Source organism: Octodon degus, unplaced genomic scaffold (genome assembly GCF_000260255.1).
Source record: "Octodon degus isolate 3935 unplaced genomic scaffold, OctDeg1.0 scaffold00034, whole genome shotgun sequence".
Taxonomy (NCBI): Eukaryota; Metazoa; Chordata; class Mammalia; order Rodentia; family Octodontidae; genus Octodon; species Octodon degus.
This window is the reverse complement of record NW_004524610.1, coordinates 1736602-1759726: the sequence shown is the minus strand read 5'-3', so window position 1 is coordinate 1759726 and position 23125 is coordinate 1736602. Positions and strand designations below refer to the sequence as shown.

The 23125-nt window shown below is 44.5% G+C and overlaps 1 protein-coding gene across 1 annotated transcript in view; it reads left to right on the top strand.

Annotated features, from left to right (window-relative positions):
- The first annotated feature begins 2237 nt into the window (after positions 1-2237).
- Positions 2238-23125, top strand: part of Cep85l (centrosomal protein 85 like) — a 93659-nt gene continuing 72771 nt past the window's right edge. Inside the window, exons 1-2 of the mRNA XM_023714252.1 lie at positions 2238-2416; positions 18834-18992. Coding sequence (XP_023570020.1) covers positions 2407-2416; positions 18834-18992 — 169 coding nt within the window. The 5' untranslated portion in view covers positions 2238-2406. The remainder of the gene's footprint in view (positions 2417-18833; positions 18993-23125) is intronic.

Sequence of the window (23125 nt, the reverse complement as noted above, 5' to 3'; positions counted from 1 at the left end):
GCGCCGCCGGTGCTGAGGCCGGGCCTGCGCTGGGCCGCGGAGAGCGCGGCCTGGCGGCGCCGTAACGGATCCGAGCTGCCGCACCGCCCGCGCCTGTCTGGCCGACCTGCGGGACCGGACGGGCACCGGACAGCGGGCAGCGGGCCCCGGATGGGCTCCGCGCCAGCCTCGGGTTGTTCTGTGGGGACTGGACGGGCACCGGGCACCGGGCTGGACTCAGTCCCGGCCCGTCCTGCCGGCCCGTGGGCTCCGGGCACCGGGCTCCGCGCTGAGCCCGGGTCATTCTGTGGGCCCGGACGGGCACCGGGCCCCGAGGCGGCCTCGGCTGCGTTCCTGCTGCCTCGACATCTCGGGAAATTTCAGATCCTGCAGCTCTGGCCAGTGAGGTGCGTGCGCTGCGGCGTTTAAGCGGACAGGCGTACATTTTAAAAATCGGGCACAGGCTGGAGACCATTCTCTTGAGCTTAGATGTTGCTCACTTCTGCAGATGGTAGCGCTGAAGGTGGGCACGAGTTTTCGTGAGGAGCGGTCAGACTTGGCTTGCAGTATTTGTTCAGCGGGGAGGAGACAGCAGTTTGAGGCTCTGCTGCCTGCCTGACACCACCGGCTCTGCAATCTGTGACCTCAGCCAGGGAGAAGCAAGTCCCCTGGGGCTGCAGAGCAAGCCGTTCTCACGGAACCCAGAGCCATCTGTGAGGTCTGTAGCCCCTCTCGGACCTGACCTGTCAAGATGAGGCATGTGGGACGAGTGCCACCGGGGCCCATTGTTTCCCCTTGTTTAGAAGTTGAGGGAAGCACTTGGATGCTGTGTTGCAGTCTCTGCACATTGTTCTGGTGCAGAGTGGTGGACGACACTGTAAAGTACCCAAACAGGGAACATGGGCGGTATGTGTTTGCAAAAGCATGTGTTGGGCTTAGTTTTGGAGGTGATAAATGACTAGGACATGTCTTTCTTAATTTTTTTAACAAATCTTTTATTTATTTGGTACAGTCTTGCTACAGAGCTTGGACTCTTAGTAACCCTCCTGTCTCAGCCTCCCTAGCACTGGGATTACAGTCCTGCGCCACCATGCCTGGCAGGGGTACCAGGGATGGAACCCCAGTCATTTCGCCTGCCAGGCAGGTGTTCAGACCCCCAGGCTATCTCCCCAGCCCCAGGACATGCCTTTGCAATAAAATTCTTTTCAGCTGTATGCTGAGAAAAAGATAATTTTTATAACAGTGATGTATTTGTTTGCTTATTCTTGAGTAAACAAGTACTTGAAATTATTTAAAATTAGCTTAAAATTTATACCTTAGTTAAACAGCTTGCTTGGTTTCTAAAAAATGAAAAGATAGTGAAACTCAAGATAGCGCCTTCTCAGTCGACTTAGTTCTTTTTTCTGAGAATTTGAAGAAAATTTATAGTTTGGAAATAGTTAATGTATATTTTGATGATTTTTGAGGAGCCTTACCTGAAAATAAAGAATGAGTCCTCAGAATTTATCAGCAGTCCTTTTGATCCTGAAGACAGTGATAGACAATTTCTGGTATTAAAATGAGTGTATGTCAGTATGTGAGTTAAATCTAGGAATCTTGGGAGTGGTTTGTTTCTTATGCATATGGATAGCCTAAAGGGAAAAACCAGGGCTAAGTACAGAACTAGCTTTCTGAAACATTTGAGGAAATCTTTTTTTTAAAAAAAGAAAGCAGCACTAAAAGGAATAGTATGTGGTTTGGAAAATTCTCAACTTTTTAAGTTTCGTTTTGGCTTCTCTACAGTTTTTCAGCTTTGTATGTAGCTGTGTTGTGAAATGAAACAGCATTTCCTTATTTTTTTCTTACAAAGATTCCGTCCCTCACTTTTTGGGGGGTGAAAATGGCCAGAAGGCTGTAAACAGAACAAGGGATTTGTCTTTCCTGCTTCTGAATGTGTGTATGCTAGTTTCAAAGCGGGGTGGAGGGGAATGTGTTTCCCTTAGGCTTTGGAAATCCACTGTGATATTGTAATGCTCTGAGCGCTTACAGACAGTTGGTTACACTAGATATTCCTCTTTGCATTTTGGGATAGAAGGTACTTGCAAAGCCTAGAAGTGCTAGTTGGTCTTTGCCCCAAGCCTCAGTCTGCTTCTCTGTGGCTGATGCGCGGGGTCTGTGGGTGTTGAGTGATGTCATAATGAGTGTGGCACTGGCTGGTGGATCACACCAGTAATGAGCTGTTCTGCTGTGGCTCTGGCCAAGGTGGGCCCAGGAGGGCTGTGCTAACAGTGCAGTGTTGCTCTGGTCAGAACCAAGTGGATGCAGTAGGCCTGGGGCTGCGGGCGGGAATCACACTTTCAGTGATGGCTTTTGTGAGATGAACTTGGCGAGCAGGTGGAATTCGATCACCTTTTGGCTGGAGTGAAGCTGGTGAATTAATCAGGCCAGATGATACATGGTGAGCTGATACTCTGTTATGGTCTTGTGAATTTTCATGTACAATGTGAACAGGACGATGTTAGGGAACCATAATTTTTCTGATGAATGAAAGAAATGTGTGTACTCTGAGAAGACAGTGGAGGCTTGACGTCTCCTAGATAGTATTTCACTCTGTTTTAAAGCTTAATTAGTTCCCACAAATTATGCATTAAACACAGAATATGATCACTTGGATAACTTTGAAACGCCAACCTAGTATTATTACTTAAGGGTTTTCATATTTTAAGCTCTAACATTTTTAGACTATTGAAGTCTTAAAAAGTTTAAAAATTGAAGTCTATTTTTAGACTATTTTAGACAATTTGTTGTGTAAGGTCACTGACTTTAAGAATGGAAATGATTAGGATACAAGAATATAAAGAATGGGAGTACGATTGGCCAGCAAATTAGGCCCAGGAAAATCAGACGGCAGGAGGGGCAGAGGATGGGCAGGGCACTCTGGGCCTCACAGGAGGAGCTCCCACTGGGTACACGGCTGCCCAGAGGTGTGCCAGGTGCAGCAAGGTGTGCTTAGTTAGGTGTCCAAATGGAAGGGACTGTTAGCAGGATCGGCAGGAGGACAGGCCTGGCACCAGTGCAGGCTCGTGTTCGTTGTGAGGGGTGGGAGCCATCTATGAGGGGAAGGGGTGGCTGAGTGGTCTGTAGCGCACCAGGTCCTCCTGTGTCCAGGGGACATGCAGTGGACTTCTCTGTTGCTGCTGTTTGCCCAGCAATCTGCTTTCTGTGGAAGGTCAGGGAGTGTCCCACAGGTTGCCAGTGGGGGAAGGCGGCAGTTGGGGTACCTGGAGAAATCTGTCCCTGTGGGGTCACTGTGTGATGGAGGTGTAGCTGAGGAGAGGGGTGACCAGAGATGACCTCTGAGTTTTGGCTCATTCCCTGAGCTTCAGACAAGGGTTGGGGAAGAGAGGGCTGAGTGGAGAGTTCACCTTAGGCCAGCCAAAGCATCACCCTCTCTCAGGGTTCCCAGGTGGGGTGTGGAGTGGGAGGTGGGGGCATCCCTGGAGTGGGGCAGTGGTACCACGGAGGTGCCTGGTGGAAAGTACTAAAGGCCCCATGGCTGGTAGGGGAGAGGTCTGGGGAGAACCAGCCATCCAGAGATTGAGGCTCAGCAGTTGAGCCAGAGTGCATCTTGGAGGAGGTAAGAAGGCAGGCTGGGCACAGAGCCTCATCCTTGCGTGGCAGTGAGTGGGTCAGAAGGGAGCGGAGCTGTATTCCTGACATCTCAAGGGCAGAGCTGGCGAGCTCCAAGCTATGTGGGACCCCCTCCTGCAGCGCAGGTGACCAGGCAGCAGGTCCCTGGGAAGCCCCGTGTGGAGTGTCCTACGCTTCCTGCACATGTTAGCTGCGCTCGGTCCCTCAGGACAGGAGCGGCTGCCCATCCGGGGATCAGGCTGTGGTGCCCGCTTTACTGCCTGCTCTTGTTGACCACTCCCTGGGCTGAGAGGCTGTCTGCCTCTGTCTTTGCTTCCTTGCACCTGTGATAAATGAAGACCTTGTTAGGGCTAAGTCAGTTCAGGTGGCCCATAGACTATAACGAGCAGAATCTTGGAGGTACTCGCTCTCTCCGCACAGACGCCTGCTGAGCGACACGTGGTTGCATTATTGATGCCCCTCTGAGGAACTGCTGTTCAGAGAATTGCAAGTTCAAGGCCAGCCTGAGTGATTTAGTGAGGCCTGGTCTCAGTCTGCTTTTCAAAAGGTCAGGGGATGTAGCTTGGCAATAGAGCATTCATCTCGTGGGTGAGGCCCAGGGCCTAATTCCCAGCACTGGGGACAAGAAAGGTCTTTTGAGTATTAAAATTCAGAGCTCTAAAATGAACTGCAGTATTTAGTTCTTATTAGGACTGGGGTGGGGGGAAGCTTTGGACTGTGTTTCCTGTAGCTTGGTTTCCACAGTTGGTTGTGTAGCTTCTGTAGGGCCCGAGTGTGCATACCTCGTAGCTTTAAGGAACTGCATACGTATGGTTTGGTTATGACATTTCTGAAGCTTTTTAGAAGCTTTCTTATTAATACTGAGCAGTCCTCATTTCTGTAATAACGTACTGAACAGATTGAATAGAATTGTTTTAATTTGGGGTGTAAAATTCCAGATATTTACAGATTTTTGTCAACATTATTTTGAACTATTTTAAGACTTAAGATGTGTTTCAGCTTTGCATGTAAACATATTGGATTTATGTCCCTAAGTAACAGAAAAATGAAAAGGTTGTTCAGGAATAATTACCCTGCTCTGTTTCCTTTGGAAGCTCGTGGCTACATCAATTAAAGCAGCACTTATAGCACTAGTTAGCTTTAACAATTTTGTTATGTAGGAAAATTCATTTTGATTTAGTTTTGGAATACTATCATGAAGAATATTTTACCTGTTAGGTGATATTATGAAAAAGTTACATCCCATGTGGAAGGTAAAGTCACCTGGAATACCAGTTTTGTTTTGTTTTGTTTTTTTTTTTTTTTTGTATTTTAGGAAAGGGTATACAGAGTCTCACTGCATAGATCGGACTTGTAGTGATCCGCCTGTTTACAGCCTCCCAAGTGCTAGGATTACACGCGTGTGTCACCATTCCCCGTCTCAATTGCTATCTCAGCGTTCCCTGGGTGCTGGGGCGGCGTGGCCTGCTGGGGATCAAACCCTGGCTGCTGCATCTGCTTAAGTCACTTTAATCCGCTGAGCTATTTGGCCAGCCCTCAAAAATATCATTTACCGACTCTTTTTTTTTTTTTTTTTTTTTTTTTTTTTTTGCAGTACCAGGGATTGAACTCAGGACTCTACACTTGCCAGGCAGCCACTTATTCTATTGAGCTATCTTCCAGGTCTCCAGTTTTGTATTCACTTACCTTTGTAATCATTTTATGAACAATCTCTCAATTAGTTTTCACTGTACTTCATGTTGAGTTTTTTAGACAGAAAGGATTATGAAATTGAATATATGGCTCTCCTTCAAATGGCTGCCCAAATGCTTGTTTGAATGTGTTTTGTGTAAGTAGAGGTTAGTGACTTTGCCCTGCCACTGCTGAGATCAGTAGGTGTGTCATTTTTCATAGAAGGAAATCCTTCATAGAAGGATCTGTGTTGGTTGCTATTTTACCTTGAGTCCTTTTCTATAAGAAGCACTTGATGAATATTTGTTTGAATTCATACTTTTTCTTTGGAAGGAAAACTGATTTATTCATCTGATCATTCTTCTTAATTGAAGTAATTTTAACTGTAGCCTAAACCTGCCTAGCTAGCTTAAAACTTATTGTAGAAGAATTGAAAATAAAATTCCAAATCATTTTGGAATAATTTATTTTTATTCTGTTAGTGGTTGTATTTTAAAAGTTACTTGTAGTGGTTCATAAAGAACTTTCAGTTTTCAGCGCTGGGGTTGCAGGGTGCACCGCCGTGCCTGGGCTCCAGGTTCAGGGCACCTCGGGGCAGGGCCTGCGCAGCATGTGGTAGGGCACTGAACACGGGTCCCTGCACTTGCCTAGCAGCAGGCCCTTAGGCCACTGCACGATCTTGCTGGCCACTGAGAACTTCCAGATTTCCTTCTTTAATTTAAATTTTGTTTTTTAAATTGGAAAATAATCATGGGGTGCAGTGTGATGTTTTGATCATTATGCGTTGCGCAGGTCAGCTGAAGCTAACGTGCTTGTTACCTCCCCAACTTTTTTTGTGATAGGAATGTTACAGATCTGTTTCCTAGCGATTTCTAATGTGTGCAATACGCTATTATTTACCATGGCCACAGTGAAGTGCAGTAGATCACTACAACTTATTCTTCCCATTTAACAAACTTTGTACCTTTGATTGACTTCTTTTTCCCTGTTTTTATATTTAGAGTTACCTCTACTGGTTATTGATTATTTAAAAATCTGAGTCAAGCCAGTATAATAGTGCACACCTGTAATACCAGTGCTTGGGAGGCTGAGGCAGGAGGGTTGCTGTGAGTTGGAGGCCAGCCTGGGCTACGTTGTGAATTCAAGGCCAACATGAACTGTGTAGTGAGACCATTTCCAAAAAAAAAGTTGCCTCCTTAAGTGTGGGATGAACGATTTGCTTGGGCTGAGCTCGATTTTGCTGTTGTTTTCTGACTAGCTGTAGTGTCTGTGAGCAGGCCTACTCTATGGCTTCTCATCCCCTGCTAACTAGGTGGACCATCTTCAAGGACGGCTTGACTTTCATTCTCAGTCTTGCAACTTGATCCTGTTTTATTCTTGGTTCTTACTTTCCTGTGACCTAGAATTTCACCTCCAGTTAGAACCTGGTGTCTCATGTCTGAGCAGATCTCTGGCTGTCTGTAGAGTGGAGAAACACAGCTCTCAGTCTCCTCCTGCTTTGCAACTGTGTTTTGATTATTTTCCTGGGCACTTCTGACTGTTTCTTAATAAAAGGGGCAGGTGTGTAGAGATGGGAGAGTATAGGGCCAGAGGATTCCTTGCTTTGAACATGGGTAGGCATCACTAAAATGTTGACCTGCACAGCCTTATCGTGTGCATGCAGAATTTGCTGTAGCTTACCAAATTTCAGGTGTGCTTTAAAAAGTGTTTTAATACTTGTGATGAATACCTGCTTGATGTTCATATTCTTGGTATCTTTCAATTGACTTTGCTTTTTAGTCATGTCTGTACAAAGCTTTTTGCCTTCTAGAGTATATGAGTTAGGGGCGGCGATATATCTCAGTGGCACAGCACCTGCCTGGTGAGTTTAATTCCTGCTACCAAAAAAAAAAAAAAAGAAAGAAAAAGAATCAGGGTGCGCCTAGTGGTGCATGCCTGTAATCCCAGCACTCAGGAGGTTGAGGCAGGAGGTTCACTGGGAGTTTGGGTCCTGCCTGGGCTACCAAGTGAGTTCAAGACCCACCTGAACTACATGGTGAAACACTGTCTCAAAAAGACAAAAGTATCCAAATCATTGCTTGAGAGCTGCATTATAAAAGTATCAGATTTACTTCAGTGGAATGCATTGAGGTGGAAGAGTACTATAAGATCTGAGTATCTTAATTTTTTTTTTTTTTTTTTTTGATATCTTAATTTTTTTTTTTTTTTTTTTTTTTACTTTTATGTAAGGAATGATGCTTGAAGGGATCAACTTGGCTTTTTTGTTTACTTATATTTTCAGTATTATCTTTGCAGAAATACTTTTAAGCCCACTAATCCATTTCAGTATGGGTAAAGCTGCATGATATGAGGCATAACTCTTCTTCCCCAGGCAAAGCACAATGGCTGCAGTGCACAGGTAGCCAGTTACCGGAGGGTGCCAGTGTGGAGCGCTTCGTGAGAGGCGCTCCCCTCTTGCTCGGTTTACACGGGGTAACGCGGCGCTCCAATTACTTGCGCATCCTGTGGCCTGTGAGCGTCCAGGCTGGGAAGGCGCTGGTGGTAATTTATAAATGGTGGTAAAAGCACCCTGCTTTTCTTGAAAGTCATGAACAGAGCTTTAGTGAAACTCCTAGCGGCAGATTCCTGTGGGGGAGTCCCTGTGCGTTCCCTGAAGCGGGGTCTGGGGGCTAACGTGTGTCATCAGGGCGCAGATGTTGGAGACAGGTGCCAGGCCGGGTGTTGTGAGCTGGGTTAGGCAGGAGATGGGGATGGGTGTGACTTGGATGGGACAGGAAGAGAGGTGGCTTCTGTGTCACACAGGAGCAGAGTTCAGTTGTGTGGTATTTGTCAGATGCTTTTTCTTCTCTAGTATATATCTATATGCTTAGTAAAATATTAGCTTTGTACTTAAAGGCTGAAAATTGAATAGAAGCCTTTCCATCTTGCCTTCTTACAAGTCGTCTCCAATTTTTTTTTTGTACTGGGAATCAAACTCACAACCTTGCCCTTGTCAGTCACGCTGTGCTGCTGAGCTATATCCCTGGCACTCCAATTTTTTTTATTTTTTATTTTTTTAAACAGTTTTTAGTTACTGCTCTGGAAGATTTCCACATGTACAGTAAGAATCATCCTGAAGATTTACTGAGAGATCTTAGTTGTACATCTGGGATTTTATTGCATTGTTTGGAACCTAGACTCGAACTTAGGACCTCACACTTGCCAGGCAGGCACCGTGCTTGCCGAGCTATACTCCCAACCCCTACACCTGAAATTTTAAACATGTCTTCATGGGGTCATTTGTCACAGCAGCCCTGAGAGGTGATGCGCACAGATGCCAAGTGACCTGCTTGTCGTGTCCCTGTGACAGTCTGTACCCTTTCCTCTGAGTGAAGAGAGAAGTGGCACTTCAGAGTCCCTTCCCCTGGAGGTGGCACAGTGCTGAACGAGGGGCTGTTGGGATACAGAGCGTGAGTGTCGCGGTAGGCCCTCACTGCCCCCGGCTGGGTCTTGGCCGCAGCTTCTGGTCTTCCCTCCCTTTGCTGGCTTCTGACAGCATGAAGATTTTTCTATGTGGTACCGTGTGTGTGAGAGACTTCTTATGTCTTTTTGACTTATTGGAGACTCTGTTCCAATGTTTACTAGGAATTTTGGCCACCAGCCTGTAAGCCATTTAAAATTACATTTTAAAAAGTTGCCTTAATAAATATTTACTGGTCTTTAAATAGATACTTATATGTACACTGGCTCTTGGGATAGTTTAAAATATCCTGGGTTTTAAAGTAAACAGACAACAACCCCCAAACAAAACCCTTGTTTTAATCCTTCTTCTAAGGGAAAGGATATTTTCGTAGCTCTATTTGTAAGGCTTCCAAAACTAATTTTACTCTGCGAATGTTTTATCGGGTCCTTGGTGTGGTAATGGCCACATTCATCGAGCCCCTGCTCTGCGCTGGGTGTGGGACACTTGGAAGAGCGCTCTCACTGTTGGAGACATGGTGAGGAGGAGGAGAGAGGTGACACACAGGGGCTGGTAGGAGTGATTCAGTAAATGCAGCGCTGGAGATCTCAGTGGTTATTGGGAATAAACAAAGTAGTAAGTTTCAGGCCTGAGGAGGAGCCAGGGAACACAGCTAATAAGGCTGCCTGGTGGAGCAGTGAGGGGAGAGGAGCAGGTGGGAGCCCCAGAAAGGGGCCTGTGCTGTGTGGATTGGTAAGCGTGCCCGGATGCTCACAGGGGCTGGGGCAGTGCAGTGCCCAGAATGCAGTCCAGCTGGCGCAGCCCTTTGCCAGTCTAGGAGCCAGCAGATGGCACGAGCGGAGACATACTTGGTTCTGAGCAAGTCCTCCAGGCAGGGGGAGGCTGGTGTGGTGGTGTCACTCTGCCCCCAGGATCCAGGGCCCTGGGGCCCGGCGGCTGCAGTAGGGTCTAGAGGAGTGCTGGCAAACTGTTCAGGGCTCTGTGATAGCAAGCAGCCTGCTGTGGCACGTGCCATAGCTCCAGGCCGGTGGGCTTCTAGATGGGGTGGGGTGGGAGGGAAGGAGAGCTCTGGTCAGTTCCTGTCTTCTAGGTGGAGTGAAGGGATGGACAGGTCAAGGAAGAGTGGTGTCGTATTTCCTGGATTGCTTTATTTGCAACTAAGTCACCTAGCGATTTCATTTGGAATGGAGAGTTAGAGTAGTGGAAGGCTATCTGATCCCAGGCCTTTTACGCGTGTCAGTGTAAAGTAGTTGCAGCCTGTGTGACATAGGGCAAATGTGTTGTGATATTTTCTTTCTTTCTTTTTTTTTTTTGTTGTTGTTCTTTTATTTATGAAGATTGGTGTCTAAGTTGATTTTAAGACCCCACTAATGGAGGGTAACTTACATTTGAAAAACCCTTTTCAGTGGCTTTTATGATTTATATAGCCCGCTATACCAAAACACAGAATTGTAAATCTGCCTTGTCAGTGCTGTTATTTTTGTCTTTTGGCTTAGAGCAGTCATTAAAGAGTCAATGAGAAAACTAGATGTTATTGTAAGAGCAGTTAGAGATATGTCTATAGATTGTGGAGATTTGATACTGTCTGTATCTTTGCTTCCCATAAAAAGTTTCTTAAAGAAAATAAAATAGGTCTTCCCTTGACGCCAGTCCTCCCGTATTTGCGGTGTCAGAAGTATCCTTCTAAGTGTTAGTGAGCATTCTACCTGAGGAGTTGGACTTGGTACTGCTAAAGCAAGGCATTGTCTTGGAAGGCGTGCGCCATGCCTTGCAGTCAGTGCTGCTCCTGAGGCAGCGCTAGGTCTTCGTTCTAGAGGGAGCAAGTCTTCTGTCCCTGTGTGTTGTAGTAGGATAGGACGGGCTAGGTGTTTGTGCTGGAGATCACTGAGCCTGTTTTGGGTGTTTTGTTGGTGGTGGTCTTGATGCGCTCGGGCCGTGGCTGGGGCTGAGCCTCCCCTCGTGAGCAGGCCAACCTTGCAGCTGGGTTTTCTGCATTAACACCTGGCTCAGGTTCTTCGTGCTCTGATGTGACTGCTTGCCGAGAGACCGTCTTCTTGCGCTCTGAATTTATTCAATATAAAGTATAAAACATTAGAATTTATTTTATTTGTGGTGTTTATTAGTCATTGTCAGTGTTCTAGGCACATAAGGTAAACTGTACTGTGTTGTTTTGAAAGTAGTTATATTCAAGGATTACAACAAGCGAGTTTAGGAGAGAGGAGATTGACAGATGCAGGTAACTTTATCATTGTATTTTGTTTGTCATTTGGGGAAGGCTGCATAAATTGTTTTGCTATCTTTAAAGATTTGGCAAAAACAGGATCATCCTGCTACTTTCCTGAGTGGTGTAAAAGGACAAGGTTTTGGGGTGGGCCACCTGTTCTTCCTGCTGGTGGGTGCTGGCTCTGGCCTCTTGGGACAGGACCCGTCCAGATGTGCCCTGGCACAGGGTTCTGCTTCTCCAGCAGGACCTCCTGCTACCTGCAGGAAAACCTTTCAGCGCTTTGTGTGCTGGCAGACAGCCTGCTAGGGCATGGGAGTAGGCTTGCCATCCCTGCCCTTCAGCCCTTGGAAACTGCACAACTGCTTCTACTAAGTCAGGTTAATTGTGGTATTATTCAAGTGGATTTGAAGCTATCTCAACCAAAGCAAACGATGCATTCTAGGGTTTTAAATTTGAATTTGTAGTTTCTTCCCAATTTGGTTTGTAAATAAGACTTAGGTACTTTAATGTGCAGTTTTACATTTTTAAACATTTAGAAAAGTATTAGAAGCTTGATTTATGCATTGGAATGTATCATTTTATTCTAATATAGGCCAATTAAGATTGTTTTGTTCTCTCCCATTCCAGGAGGAAGTACTTTGTCTAAGATCTTAAATTGGACTTAAGTAATAAGTAAATTACTGGCTTTATTAACAATTCTTAAGCATTTCTCAAAATAAAACTTAAATGTGAACTGTACTAGTTAAAAGGAAAGTAAGACCATGAAGGTCACAGAAATAACCAGAATCCAGAGCAGTGTGGCGAACCTGGGGTGCCTGTGTTACTGTTTTTCTTTAAGACCAACGATGTAGTGTGTGAGTTGTGTTTTCTAACTGCAGCCTCAGGATTCAGGTTTGTCGCAGTGTTGGCACTTTGCAGTGAACATGTGGGTTTTGGGCTGCAGTGTGGGCCCTTGTCTCTTGAAAGTTTGCCGTCACTGATCTAGGTAGAGAAAGCTACTAGCAATACCCGGTTGTTCCTCCCCGTTGTCTGTGCCAGTGTTTGGATCCTCACCGTGTGCCTCCTGTGGGTTGGTCGTGGGCCTCTGCCCTTGGTGAGTGTTAGCCCAGTCTAGAGAACAGGTCCTTGCTCGCAGACCTCCTTCTGACGTGCTGGGTCTGAGGAGCAGAGCTGCTAGACAGCAGGAAGCAGGAGGTTCTCGGTGAGTTTCCTCTGTGTCCAATTTTGTATCTTGTTATTTAGAGTGACAGTGTAAGCATTTTATAGTTCTAGATCCTCTCACACTCTTACAATGGCCAAAGTTCTGTTCCTTTCCCATTTGGGGACTCTTGTTGTTACTTGCTAGAAATAACACTCAGGGGTCAGTCTTCTGTCTAGAGCTCTGCTTGCCCAAATGTTGACATATTTCTTTAAGAGAAGACCTAATGGAATAAGTATACTCTACTCAGACATTCATGATGTGTATTGCTTGTTAGTGCTTGAAAAGATTTCTTTTTTGTAATTATTAGTATTAACTTCAGCAGTATGTAGGATGTACAATGTATTATTTTGGTTTTTTAAAAATATCTGTGGTAGGTTGATACTAACAGATAACATTTTGAATTTGGTGTTTACTAATGAGTTTGAATATTTTAAAGTTTTTTTTTTTTTTTTTTTTTTTAAACCTGTGCTTTTCTTTTTGGCATTTGTCCTCTTTTGTCCATGGTTTTTGGTTTTGTTTTGAAGTTTAATTAAGCACTTTATAATTATATATTCATGTTTTATATGCCATATTGTAGGTACGTATAGTGCTTGCATCAAAGATGTTTAATAATTTAAGGTGTGGAATGGTGCAGGGCTGCACTCCTCTGTGTCCCGTCAGCATGGGAGCGTGCATGGGCTTGGCCATGTTAGGCTGTAGGCGACCCTGGCACCCTCTCCCCCCGGTTGCTGTGTGGTCAGGCTCCTGGGTGTGCAGATGGTCCCCGGTCTACTCCAGAGTGACTTAGGAGCTTTGATTTAGGCCGGTGAGAAGTGGTGTGCATGCAACAGAAGCTGTACACTGGAGCCTGGTCTTCACTGAGCTGGTGGCCAGCTGTTCAGCTCCCAGTCAGCTGAGTGTTCATAAGGTGAGCACCTGGGACATGACATGCACAGTGCAGCTTGGCAGGTCGCACGCTATGTGTTTGAGACTTGTGATATTTGCAGTCCACGATGGGTGCATCGAAATGTAACCTCTGCATGGATCAGGAGCACTAGCATTCTCCTGTGATTCAAAGAGGAAGGTTGAGTTTCCGGTGGGTAGAGTGGGAGCGTGACTTTGAATGTTCCGGTGTTTCCTTTGCTGACAGCTATGAGGTCTTGGCCTAGGTGCTAGTGATGGGTAGCTGAGGTTGTACTTGTGCTCTTTGTCAATCTGTTGCATAGGCACCTGCTGAGGAGATGGCACTGCGTACTACGCGGGAAATGGAGATTCTGGTCACTGTTCTCTCCTTCCCATATCTACAGGCAGTGTTAGAATTTGCCTAGTAGTTTTTGTGGGGGTTTCCAGAGAAACACCCAGGAGAAGATAATTACATATAAAGAACTGGCTTACAGGAGTTTGAAGGCTGACAGAGTCCTGATGTGGGGTGAGATGGTAAGGTTTGGGCCTGGATTTGCTGATGATATGGTTCCAGTCTGAATCCTAGCAGGCTCAGCGTCCAGGGAGAGAGAGCCTGTGTTTCAGTTTAAGATTGTAGGAAAACTCCAGGGTCTGAGGCCTTAGGCCAGCGTGCAGGAAAAGCGCTGGTCAGTCTCTTAGTCTGCTCTACCCATAGCTGAAAGAAGGAGTGCACACAGCGTGCAGGACAGGCAGTCTGGAGGCCCAGGCTAGCAGCCCGGTGTCTGTGCAGCTTGGCACAGCTGTGCAGAACATTTGCTCAGGTTGTTGGGCCTGCATGGCCCAGTCAGGTGGACGTTGAAGATCTCTCACAGCTCACATTTGATCTTGTTCAGGAGTTCCATACCACACAGATAAAACTAAGATAATTTTATTCTGAAAAAAGAAATCCAAAATTGATGTTTTTTTGTTCATATGGTCCTCAAAAATCCTCTGTAATACTTTCATGAGTTGCTGTATTCCCTGGCAAAATTGGACTGAATCACGCAGTATACATAAAATATTAATCCTGTTACCTGACAATAAAAGTAGAAGCTGGGCATGGTGTGCTCACTTATAATCCCAAATACCTATGGTCCAGGTAGGAGGATCACAAGTTTGAGACCAGCCTAAGCACCTTGAGTGAGTCCTCGCTCTTAATTTTGAGCCAGTCTGCGCTGTTTGGGGAACCACAGAAAGGAAGTGACGTGTGAATCAGCGTGCTTGCAGGCAGCGTTTCTGGTTGGAGTGTGTCTTACTCTCGAGCAAGGGCCTCAGGGTCTGTCTGACTTGTCACTGCTGTACAGAATGTTTTATGGGGACACAAGTACATGTCTGTCATCTGTGACTGACTTACCTTTCGGCTGCAGAGTTGGGTGGTTGACAAGATCAAATGCCCTGCAAAACTGAAATTATTTACCCTCTAACCCTTTACATTAGGGATTTCTTACTTCTAACCCTGTCATTAGCCATTTTTCATGGCAGTAATAACATAGACTAATTACTGAAGATTTTCCTGTTTTGATAGCAGGTTCCATAGAATTAGTGTGTACAGTGGGCTGATTTGTTTTCTATCACTAGAGTAAGATTGAGAGAGATGAGAGAGAGAAAGAAGGAGAAGAAGAAAAGGGGAGGGCAAGGAAGGGAGGGAGGGGGGAGAGAGAGAGAGGAGATGGAGAAAGAGACTGTTCTTTTGATCTACAAATGGTTATGGTTTCTTTGGCCAAGATTTGTCAGTAAGTAAGATGGAGATATATTGTAGGTTAAAGTGTAGTGTTATGCTTTATATTGTTCAAAATAGTTATATCGTGTGAAATCAAGTTTTTATTTTATGTAGCTTTTCTAAAAATTGGTATTAAGAACTTATTATTGAATGTTTGTATCTTGATCTATTGCTGGTTCCCGATCTCCGAATCAAGTGTTCATGTTGCCTAAAAATAGGTGCACATAATTTTTAGCATTTCTCCCTGAAGTGATGGAAGGAGCAGTAGAAGTCATTGATGGTGTAAATGTCTACATCATGCGTTTTGTCCTTTGATAAAACTTAGTAGTCAGGGTTAGTATCTAGGTGTCGAGCTCTCTGAGCCCACCCCCGTGTATGCAAATGTGTAATTCTTCTCCAGCCATTACATATTTAATGTATAACGTCTTCTCCAGCAGACATATTTAATATGTTGTGTTAAATATGTTGCTTTATAAAATCCTTTCACACATTATGTGTTTTGGAGTCCTTTGAGGTTGAAAAAAAGAAGTTGGTGAAATTATTTTTAGCACATAAGCATTACTGACCAATTTACAGAGATTTGTTCTTTTTAAGCATTCATATCTTTTAAGGAGTGCTGTGTTTGTGTTCTCATGTTTATGTGTTTATACTTACTTGGCATTTATGTAGGATAAATTCCTCGTAGGTCTCGATGTGTTAGGATATAGACGCCTGATCCTAGGTTGCCATTTAGAAAGGTGCGTATAAACATCGTCTCGCCTTGTTGGCAGTCCTTCAGATATTTGTCAACATGGTGATTTTAAAAATCCCATGATAAAACCCTACAGAAAATTGGAATAGGTAATCTTTACCTCAATCTGATAAAAGCCATCTATGACAAACCAATAGCCTGTATCATACTAAATGGACAGAAACTGACAGCCTTCACTATGAAATCAGGAGCAAGACAAAGATGTCCCCTGTCACCACTCCTATTCAATATAGTTCTGGAATCATTAGCCAGAGGAATTAGACAAGAGAGGCAAATAGAAGGAATAATGATTAGAAAGGAATAAGTTAAATTATCATTATTCACAGATGACATGATACTTCAGGTAGAAGACCCCTAAAATGCCAAGAGACTTGTTAGATTTAATAACCAAATTCAGTAGTGTAGCTGAATACAAAGTCAACACTCAGAAATCAATAGTATTCCTGTACAAAAACGACAAACATACAAAGAGAGAAGTTAGGGAAACCACACCTTTCACAATAACATCCAGAAAAATGAAAGTACTTAGGAATCAGTCTAGCAAAGGAAGTAAAAGATCTGTACTGTGAAAATTGCAGTGTTCTGAAAAAAAGAGATCAAAGAAGATGCTCCTGGGTAGGAAGAGCCAACATTGTGAAAATGGCCATACTCCCAAAATTGTTATATGAATTGAATGCCATCCCAATTAAACTACCATTAGTATACTTCATAGTTCTACAGAAAACATTCCTAAAATTCATCTGAAACCAGAAGAGACCCAGAATATCAAAAGCAGTCCTGGGCAACAAAAGAAAGGCAGGAGGCATCACAATCCCTGACTTGAAATTATACTACTAAGCTGACGTGATAAAATCAGCATGGTACCGGCACTAAAACAGACCTGAGGATCAGTGGAACAGATCACAAGGTGCAGAGACAACTGCAGACACACTCAGCTGCCTTAACTCTGACAAAGGGGCCACACCTTTTCGGTGAAAGGAAGATAGTCTCTTTAATAAATGGTGCTGGAAAAACAGGCTTTCCCCATGCCGAAGGCTAACAACATCAGACTCATGTTGATCACCATGCACAAGACTAAAGTCAAAATGATCAAAGATTTAAATATTCAGACAGAAACACTAAATGTATGAAAGGGGAAAGTAGGTAGAAATCCTGAAGACATAGGAGTAGACAGTTCATGAACAAAATCCAAAGTGCACCAGAAATACTTCAAAGAATAAACAACTAGGATCTCATCTTATTAAATAGTTTTACACTTTTGTCAAAAGAAATCACCAGTAGAATAAAAAGAAATCCCATGAATTGGGAAAAAAAAATTAGCTGCCTGTTCCCTCAAACAAAGGACTTCTGTCTAGAACATATAAAGAATTAAAAGAAAATCTGACCCTCAAAATTCAAAGACCCAATCCAAAAATGGGCATCTTAGGTGGATACAAGCTTCTCAGTGAAGAAATACAAAAAGAAAATAAATATATGAAAAAATGTTCAACACCATTGGTCATTTGAGAAGCGCAAATTTAAACAACAGGAGATTCCATTTCACTCCAGAAAGAATGGCTATCAGCAAAAAAAAAAAAAAAAAAAAAAAACCAAACCAAACCAAAAAACAAAGCAAAACAATAACACATGCTGGAGGGGTTGTGGGGGAGAAAGAAACCCTTCTCCATTGTTGGTGGGGGTGCAGACTGGTCCAACTACTGTGGAAACCAGTGTAGAGAGTACTTAAAAATTAGGATTTGCGATCCCATTTCCTGGGTATTCTTCCAGAAGAACTAAAAACATCAAACCACAGTGATATATGTCCATTCGTGTTTATAGCAGCACAGTTTGTCATAGCTAAATCTTGGAAACAATCCAAATGCCCATCAGCTGAGGAATGGTTAAAAAGATGTAATATTTTTATACAATGGAGTATTACTCAGCTATAAAAAAAACCCTCAAGGCTTTTATAGGTAAATGGATGCAACTAGAGACCGAACTTTTAAGTGAAATAAATGAGAACTGCATGTGTAAACATCGTAATGACTCCCTAGTGTTAAGAACCTGAAAGAAGAAATAAAGTCTGAAAAGTACAATAGATTCTGTGAAAGGGAAATAAACTGCTCAAAGGGAAGGAGGAACTAGGATGAGGAAAAGGAAAAAAGAAAAAAAAAGGAAAAAATATGCGCATATCCACAGCACAGCTAAGGTAACTGTGCCGCTGATTTCTACTTGTGTATTGACAGGGCCAGTTCCTGCTTACATTTTTTTTTTTTTTTTTTTTGCTTTTTTTTAAACCAAGTTTGCATGCTCATATCTGGTAACTTGAACAACTAATTTGATGACAATATGCAATATAGCAATCATTTTTGAATTCCTATCTGGTTTAGTGAAATTCTAATTTTGCTTCTGATTTTTAAAGCTATTTTTTATTCTCTTTAAAAAATAAAATTAAAGTGATGGATAAAACAAAGTCAAACACAAGGTCGGAATGGACAAATATGAAACAAACTTTGAGAAGAGACGGAAGTGTAGGTGGCCAACAAGGATTCAGTGTAACTCAAAGACTGAGCTAAGAGTAGGGAATTATTGTGCTATTACATTTTTAGGAAAAGATATAGACATAAAAGGTCTATTGTGGAGTAGAAAATAATTTTAAATGCCTATGCTATAGTAGAGCATTTTATTATTTTTTACAGAATGGGCACGCTTACTTTTTTATTGACACTAGGGATTGAACTTGGAACTTTGCACTAAACTAAGGCCCCAATCCTGGAAAAAAAAATTTTTTTTTTTTTCAAAATTAAGAGCCAGGGACTGACTAAAGTGCTTAGGCTGCTCTCAAACTTGTGCTCCTCCTGCCTGGACTATAGGTACTGGAGGTTGTAGGTGCGCACTACATGCGTAGCTTCTGCTTTGTTGTCAGGTAACGTGACTCAGTGCCACTTTCCAGATCTCTAGCACATAGCTACTGCCCGCACGTGGAGCTGTAGGTACCCACCTGCCATGTATCCCAGAGCAGTGTGTTAGTGTTGGAAGATAAATTAATATTTTAAATAAGACAATGGCGCATTTAAAAATTTAATACCCAGAAACCAAAAACAGAGTTCTTTAGCCAGAGGAAGCTGCAAAGTCAGTCCCGCATTGAGACTCGTGTGCTGTGTAAAGTGTATCTGACCGGTCTTGGGCCTCGGTGGTTGTTTTTGGTTTGGGAGAATGTGCCTTTTATATCCTAGGTGAGTTTTTCCCTCTGCGTAGACATTGTGTGTGTGCTAACAGTGCGCATGTTCCTTTCAGGCTCAGACTGCTCGCCAGCATGGTCACCTGGTAACGAGCCCCTGTGGCCAGCCACCGCCGCGCCATCCAGCCAGCGAAGCACACCGATCAGGAGGCACAGCATAGCGTCCGACAGCGGGGACACCGGCATCGGAACCTCCTGTTCTGACAGTGTGGAAGGTGAGCCGCCGCTCCTGCGTTAGGTCCAACTCTGCACAAGGGTACCCAGGGCCAGTGCTTGATCCTTCCAAGCGGGAGATGACACTGCTGGAGTGTTCTAATATTCAGTGTTGCTACATTTTCACTTAACTTTCCTAGTGCAGCATTTATTCTGAGATAATTGTAGATTCACATGCCTGTTTTAGAATCATACAGAGGGGTTCTGTGTACTCTCCTGTTGCCCCCTTCGAAGTATCTCTCTAGACTAGGTTAGTGCCCCAGTGGGGCTGGACTATGGCCAGGGTGCAGAGGTGTCCCTTTGCCTCAGTGCTCCCAATCCTGCGCTCCCCTCATCCCTTGACTCCTGGGATGCATCAGTCCTCCACTCTGTGACCATGTCTGTCTCCAGAGTGTGATCTGAATGGAATGCTGGGGTGTATGACCCGCTGCGGGTGACCTGGTGCGCATGTGAACGGTCTGTCCTTTGCTCAGTGAACGTGCTCAGCAGTGGAGGTCCTGGACACCCCAGTGGGGTCGGAGGTCCAGGAGTGCCACGGCTGGGCTGTGGAGTAAGAAGTTGCTTGGTTATTTTGGGAGAAACACCACACTGTTTTCTGGAGTGTCTGCCATTTCTGTCAGTACCGCATGTGTAAGTAATCTGGTTTCTTGTCAGAATTTGATGTTTTAAAAATCGTCCCCTTTCTGATAGGAATATGGTAATGGTTCCTTGTGGTCATGAGATCTCATTTTTAAAAGATAATAATTTTTTAGGGCCGCAGCAAAACTGAAGCCATGGGCATCTACCACATGTTCTGTGTCTGCATGTGCCTAACCTCCTCTGAGGTCAGCCTCTCCTTGAGGAGGCAGGACAGTCACAAGCCAGCCCCGGTGCTGTCAGCTGGCGTGCACCCGCACAAGTTTTCCGCCTCCAGAATCCTCCAGCCTCTGCCCATCCCTTCTTCTTCCCGTAGGTCCTCGCAACCACTGCTGGGTTTTTTAAAACCACCTCTACAGTATTTGTCTTTTTCCGGATGTCATGTATGTAGTTAGAATCATGCTTTATATATATTTTTTTCAGATTGGTTTCATCCCCTGAGTAGTATGCATTTGTTTTCGCCATGTCTTCTCAAGGCGTGCTTCAGTGCTGAGTACTGTTCCGCATTCTGGGTGTATGTTAGTTTATCCACTTACCTACTGAAGGACATCTGGCTGCTCCACGTTTTGGCAGTTGTGAGTAAAGCATCTCTAGATATTTCTATGCACATTTCATGCCTACATCCATTTTTCGCTCCCTTGGGTCAGTGCCCACATACAGTTGCTGGACTGGTATGAATAGGGTGGGTTCAGTTTTGTAAGAAGCTTCTGGACTGTGTGTCAGAGGGGCTGTACTCTGTGTTCCCACCAGCTGTGAGGAGGAGCCCTCACAGGACGTTCTTAGCGGCTCTGCAGGGCTTGCCGTCCTTTGCGCGTCCCTGGTGCCCCAGGCCGTGGCCCGCTTGCTGGCCGTGCATCCTCAGTGGTAAGGCATCATCAGTTAGGGCCTTTGGTTCCTTCCAAGTGGGTTGTGTGTTACTACACGTTATTTATTTGTGCTTGCCAGGGCAGTGCTTATTCTACTGAGCCATCTCCCTGGCCCTGCTACTGCATTTTAAGGGTTTTTTGTGTATTGTAGATAACAATCCTTCATTTGATGCTTTTTTTTTTCGTTTTCCCCTAATCTTTGTCTTTGCATTGCGCCATATGATCTTTTGCAGAGCAAGTCTTTCATTTTAGTGAAGTCCAGCTTCTCTGCTGTTTCTTGGCATAGATCATGTCTTTGTGTTACATCTGAGTGTCGCTGTTGCAGTGCAGTCTGCCTGGTGTCTGCCTGGTGTCTCACAGGTACTTGCTTTCACTTAGGTCTGTGGTCCATCTTTTTGCTGAAGGTGTAATGTAATGTCTCTGGTAGTTGTCCACAGTCTTTGGCTGTTGTTTTACATTTTTGTCAGTCTTCTTACCCATTGTTTTAAATTTTCGACATTTCTGTTGACATGTCCTGCAGTTCAGTCTTTCCTTCTCTGCTCCTTGCCTTCTGTAACAGCTGACCCAAGTGGGTGGTGGGGAGAGCTGGAGGACCCCTGAGAGTGGCAAGGTGAGCGTGGGGTGTGGCAGAGGCAGAGCAGTGGGAAGCTTTTCCCGGGGTCTGGTGCTATTGGCATGACATAGTCTTCCTGACCTTTTGCCATGTATTCACACACATACAGACTTCAAAATAAAACTGATCATCTCCTATATGTTTTATTATTTTCCCTTTATTGACTTCTATATATTGGATTTCCTTTAAAAATAGTTATTTCTTGTTGAGCGCAGTGGCTCACCACTGAAATCGCAGTTCTTGGGAGACAGAGGCAGCTGAAGAGCCAGCTTGGACTACATAGAGAGTTCAAGGCGAGTCTGGACTATGAGGTGGCACCTTGCTGACAAGTCAGAACTTGTAGGATGGTTTGATGGCCTTTCCACGCCACCTTGGGCTCCTGGAATTGGTTCATTCTCCAGGGAGCTAGCCTTAGAAATAAGCCTAAGACTGGCTTTGATTGCCATGGGCATTTCAGGGTAAAGCAAGCTTCCATCTGTGTTTATTATTAATTTTTTCTTGTGTTGGAAGGAAAATGCAGTTGAATATAAAGGCTTCCTGCTGTTCTACAGTGTGTAAGCTAAGCATCAAATGAGAGATGAAGACAGAAGCTTAGAGTTTCTATTCCACCATTTGGCAAGAAAGCTCCTCAGACATACGTTTACGTATTTATGTTGCATTTCCCGAGCAGTCATTTTAACCTAAATACTTGGTAAACACGCGTTTATGTAGAAAGAGGCTGGAGAGAGCAGCATTTCAGAGCAGGAGGAAGGGTGAGGCTTCATCTTGGCTGCCAACCTGACGGGCGGCGGATGCCAGTGCATGTACTCGGGGTGCGTCTAGAGGCGGCCTCAGGGCTGTTTGCTCCCGACCGACTGTTTCTCTTGCGCACTTCCCCTGCTGTCTTACTCCCTGGCTGCACAAGGTGAGCAGTGCCCTCCACAGTGCCCCTCAGCTGTGCTGTTGCATTTTGCCTTGGAGCCAGTGGGCTGTGAACGGAAGACTCCGAGCCGTGGGTCTCCCGGGAGTTGTGGGTGTCTGCCTTCCTGTTCACAACTCAAAGCTGACTAATGATACAGAAATTGAGACTGAAAACAGCCTCCTCCCCATGGCAGACTAGGCTTTCAGTTTGGGGACTGGGATGCCACCTTCATGATGGCAAATAAAAGAGCTGACAATACCTCCCCGAGAAAATGACTAGATTAGTATTCTTCGCATGGTCCCTAGAAATTCCTTGAAGCTGCTGCACATTATTGATCACTCACCTCTTCTATTGCTATTTAGAAAAGTACCATTTTCTTTAAGTCTTGGAATTAATTGGAACCACTCTGCTTGTGTTAGTGGTAGGAGATACCACTGCTTTCTCACTGAACAGTTCGCCAAGGGTCGAATACAAGCTCCTGTAACCCTAGGGACAGAGAGCATGCTTTTCACCCTTTCCTTGAATTGGGTTGATGTGAAGATGTTAAGGTTTTTGCTAACTTCCATTTTTTCTGGCTGTTACCTCTAAGCTGAGCTTTGGCTTCTTTCCCTGCCTATATGATAATGTGTGAAAGAGAGTGTGCTTTTACTGATGTTAGGTTACTGTGTGGAAGAGTCTAATGAATGAACAATGAAGTGAGGGCCAGCGTACTGCTCAGTGGTGGAGTCCTTACCTAGAGTGCTGAGGCTGCGCTTCTATCTCTGGTACTACAAGGAAAAAGGAGGAAGAAAGAATCAAGGAGTTTAAGGCATTCTTGTGGTCAAGGCAGATAGTGTAAGAGAACTCTATGGATAAAGCAGCGTCAGAATTGGAGACAAGAGCAAACAGGGCAGAAACTGGAGGAAAGGATAAGGAATTGTGGTTAACAATAAGATAGGGTAATGGACTCTGAAAACTGACCATAAAAAAGACTTGAGATTTACATAGAAAATGGACCAGGATTGTGGTTTATGCCATGGCTTTCAGTTGCATTTACTATCTGCAGAGGTGAAGACACTCATTGCGGTACCAGGGATCAAACTCATAACCTTGCACTTGCAAGGCAGGCACTTATGCCAC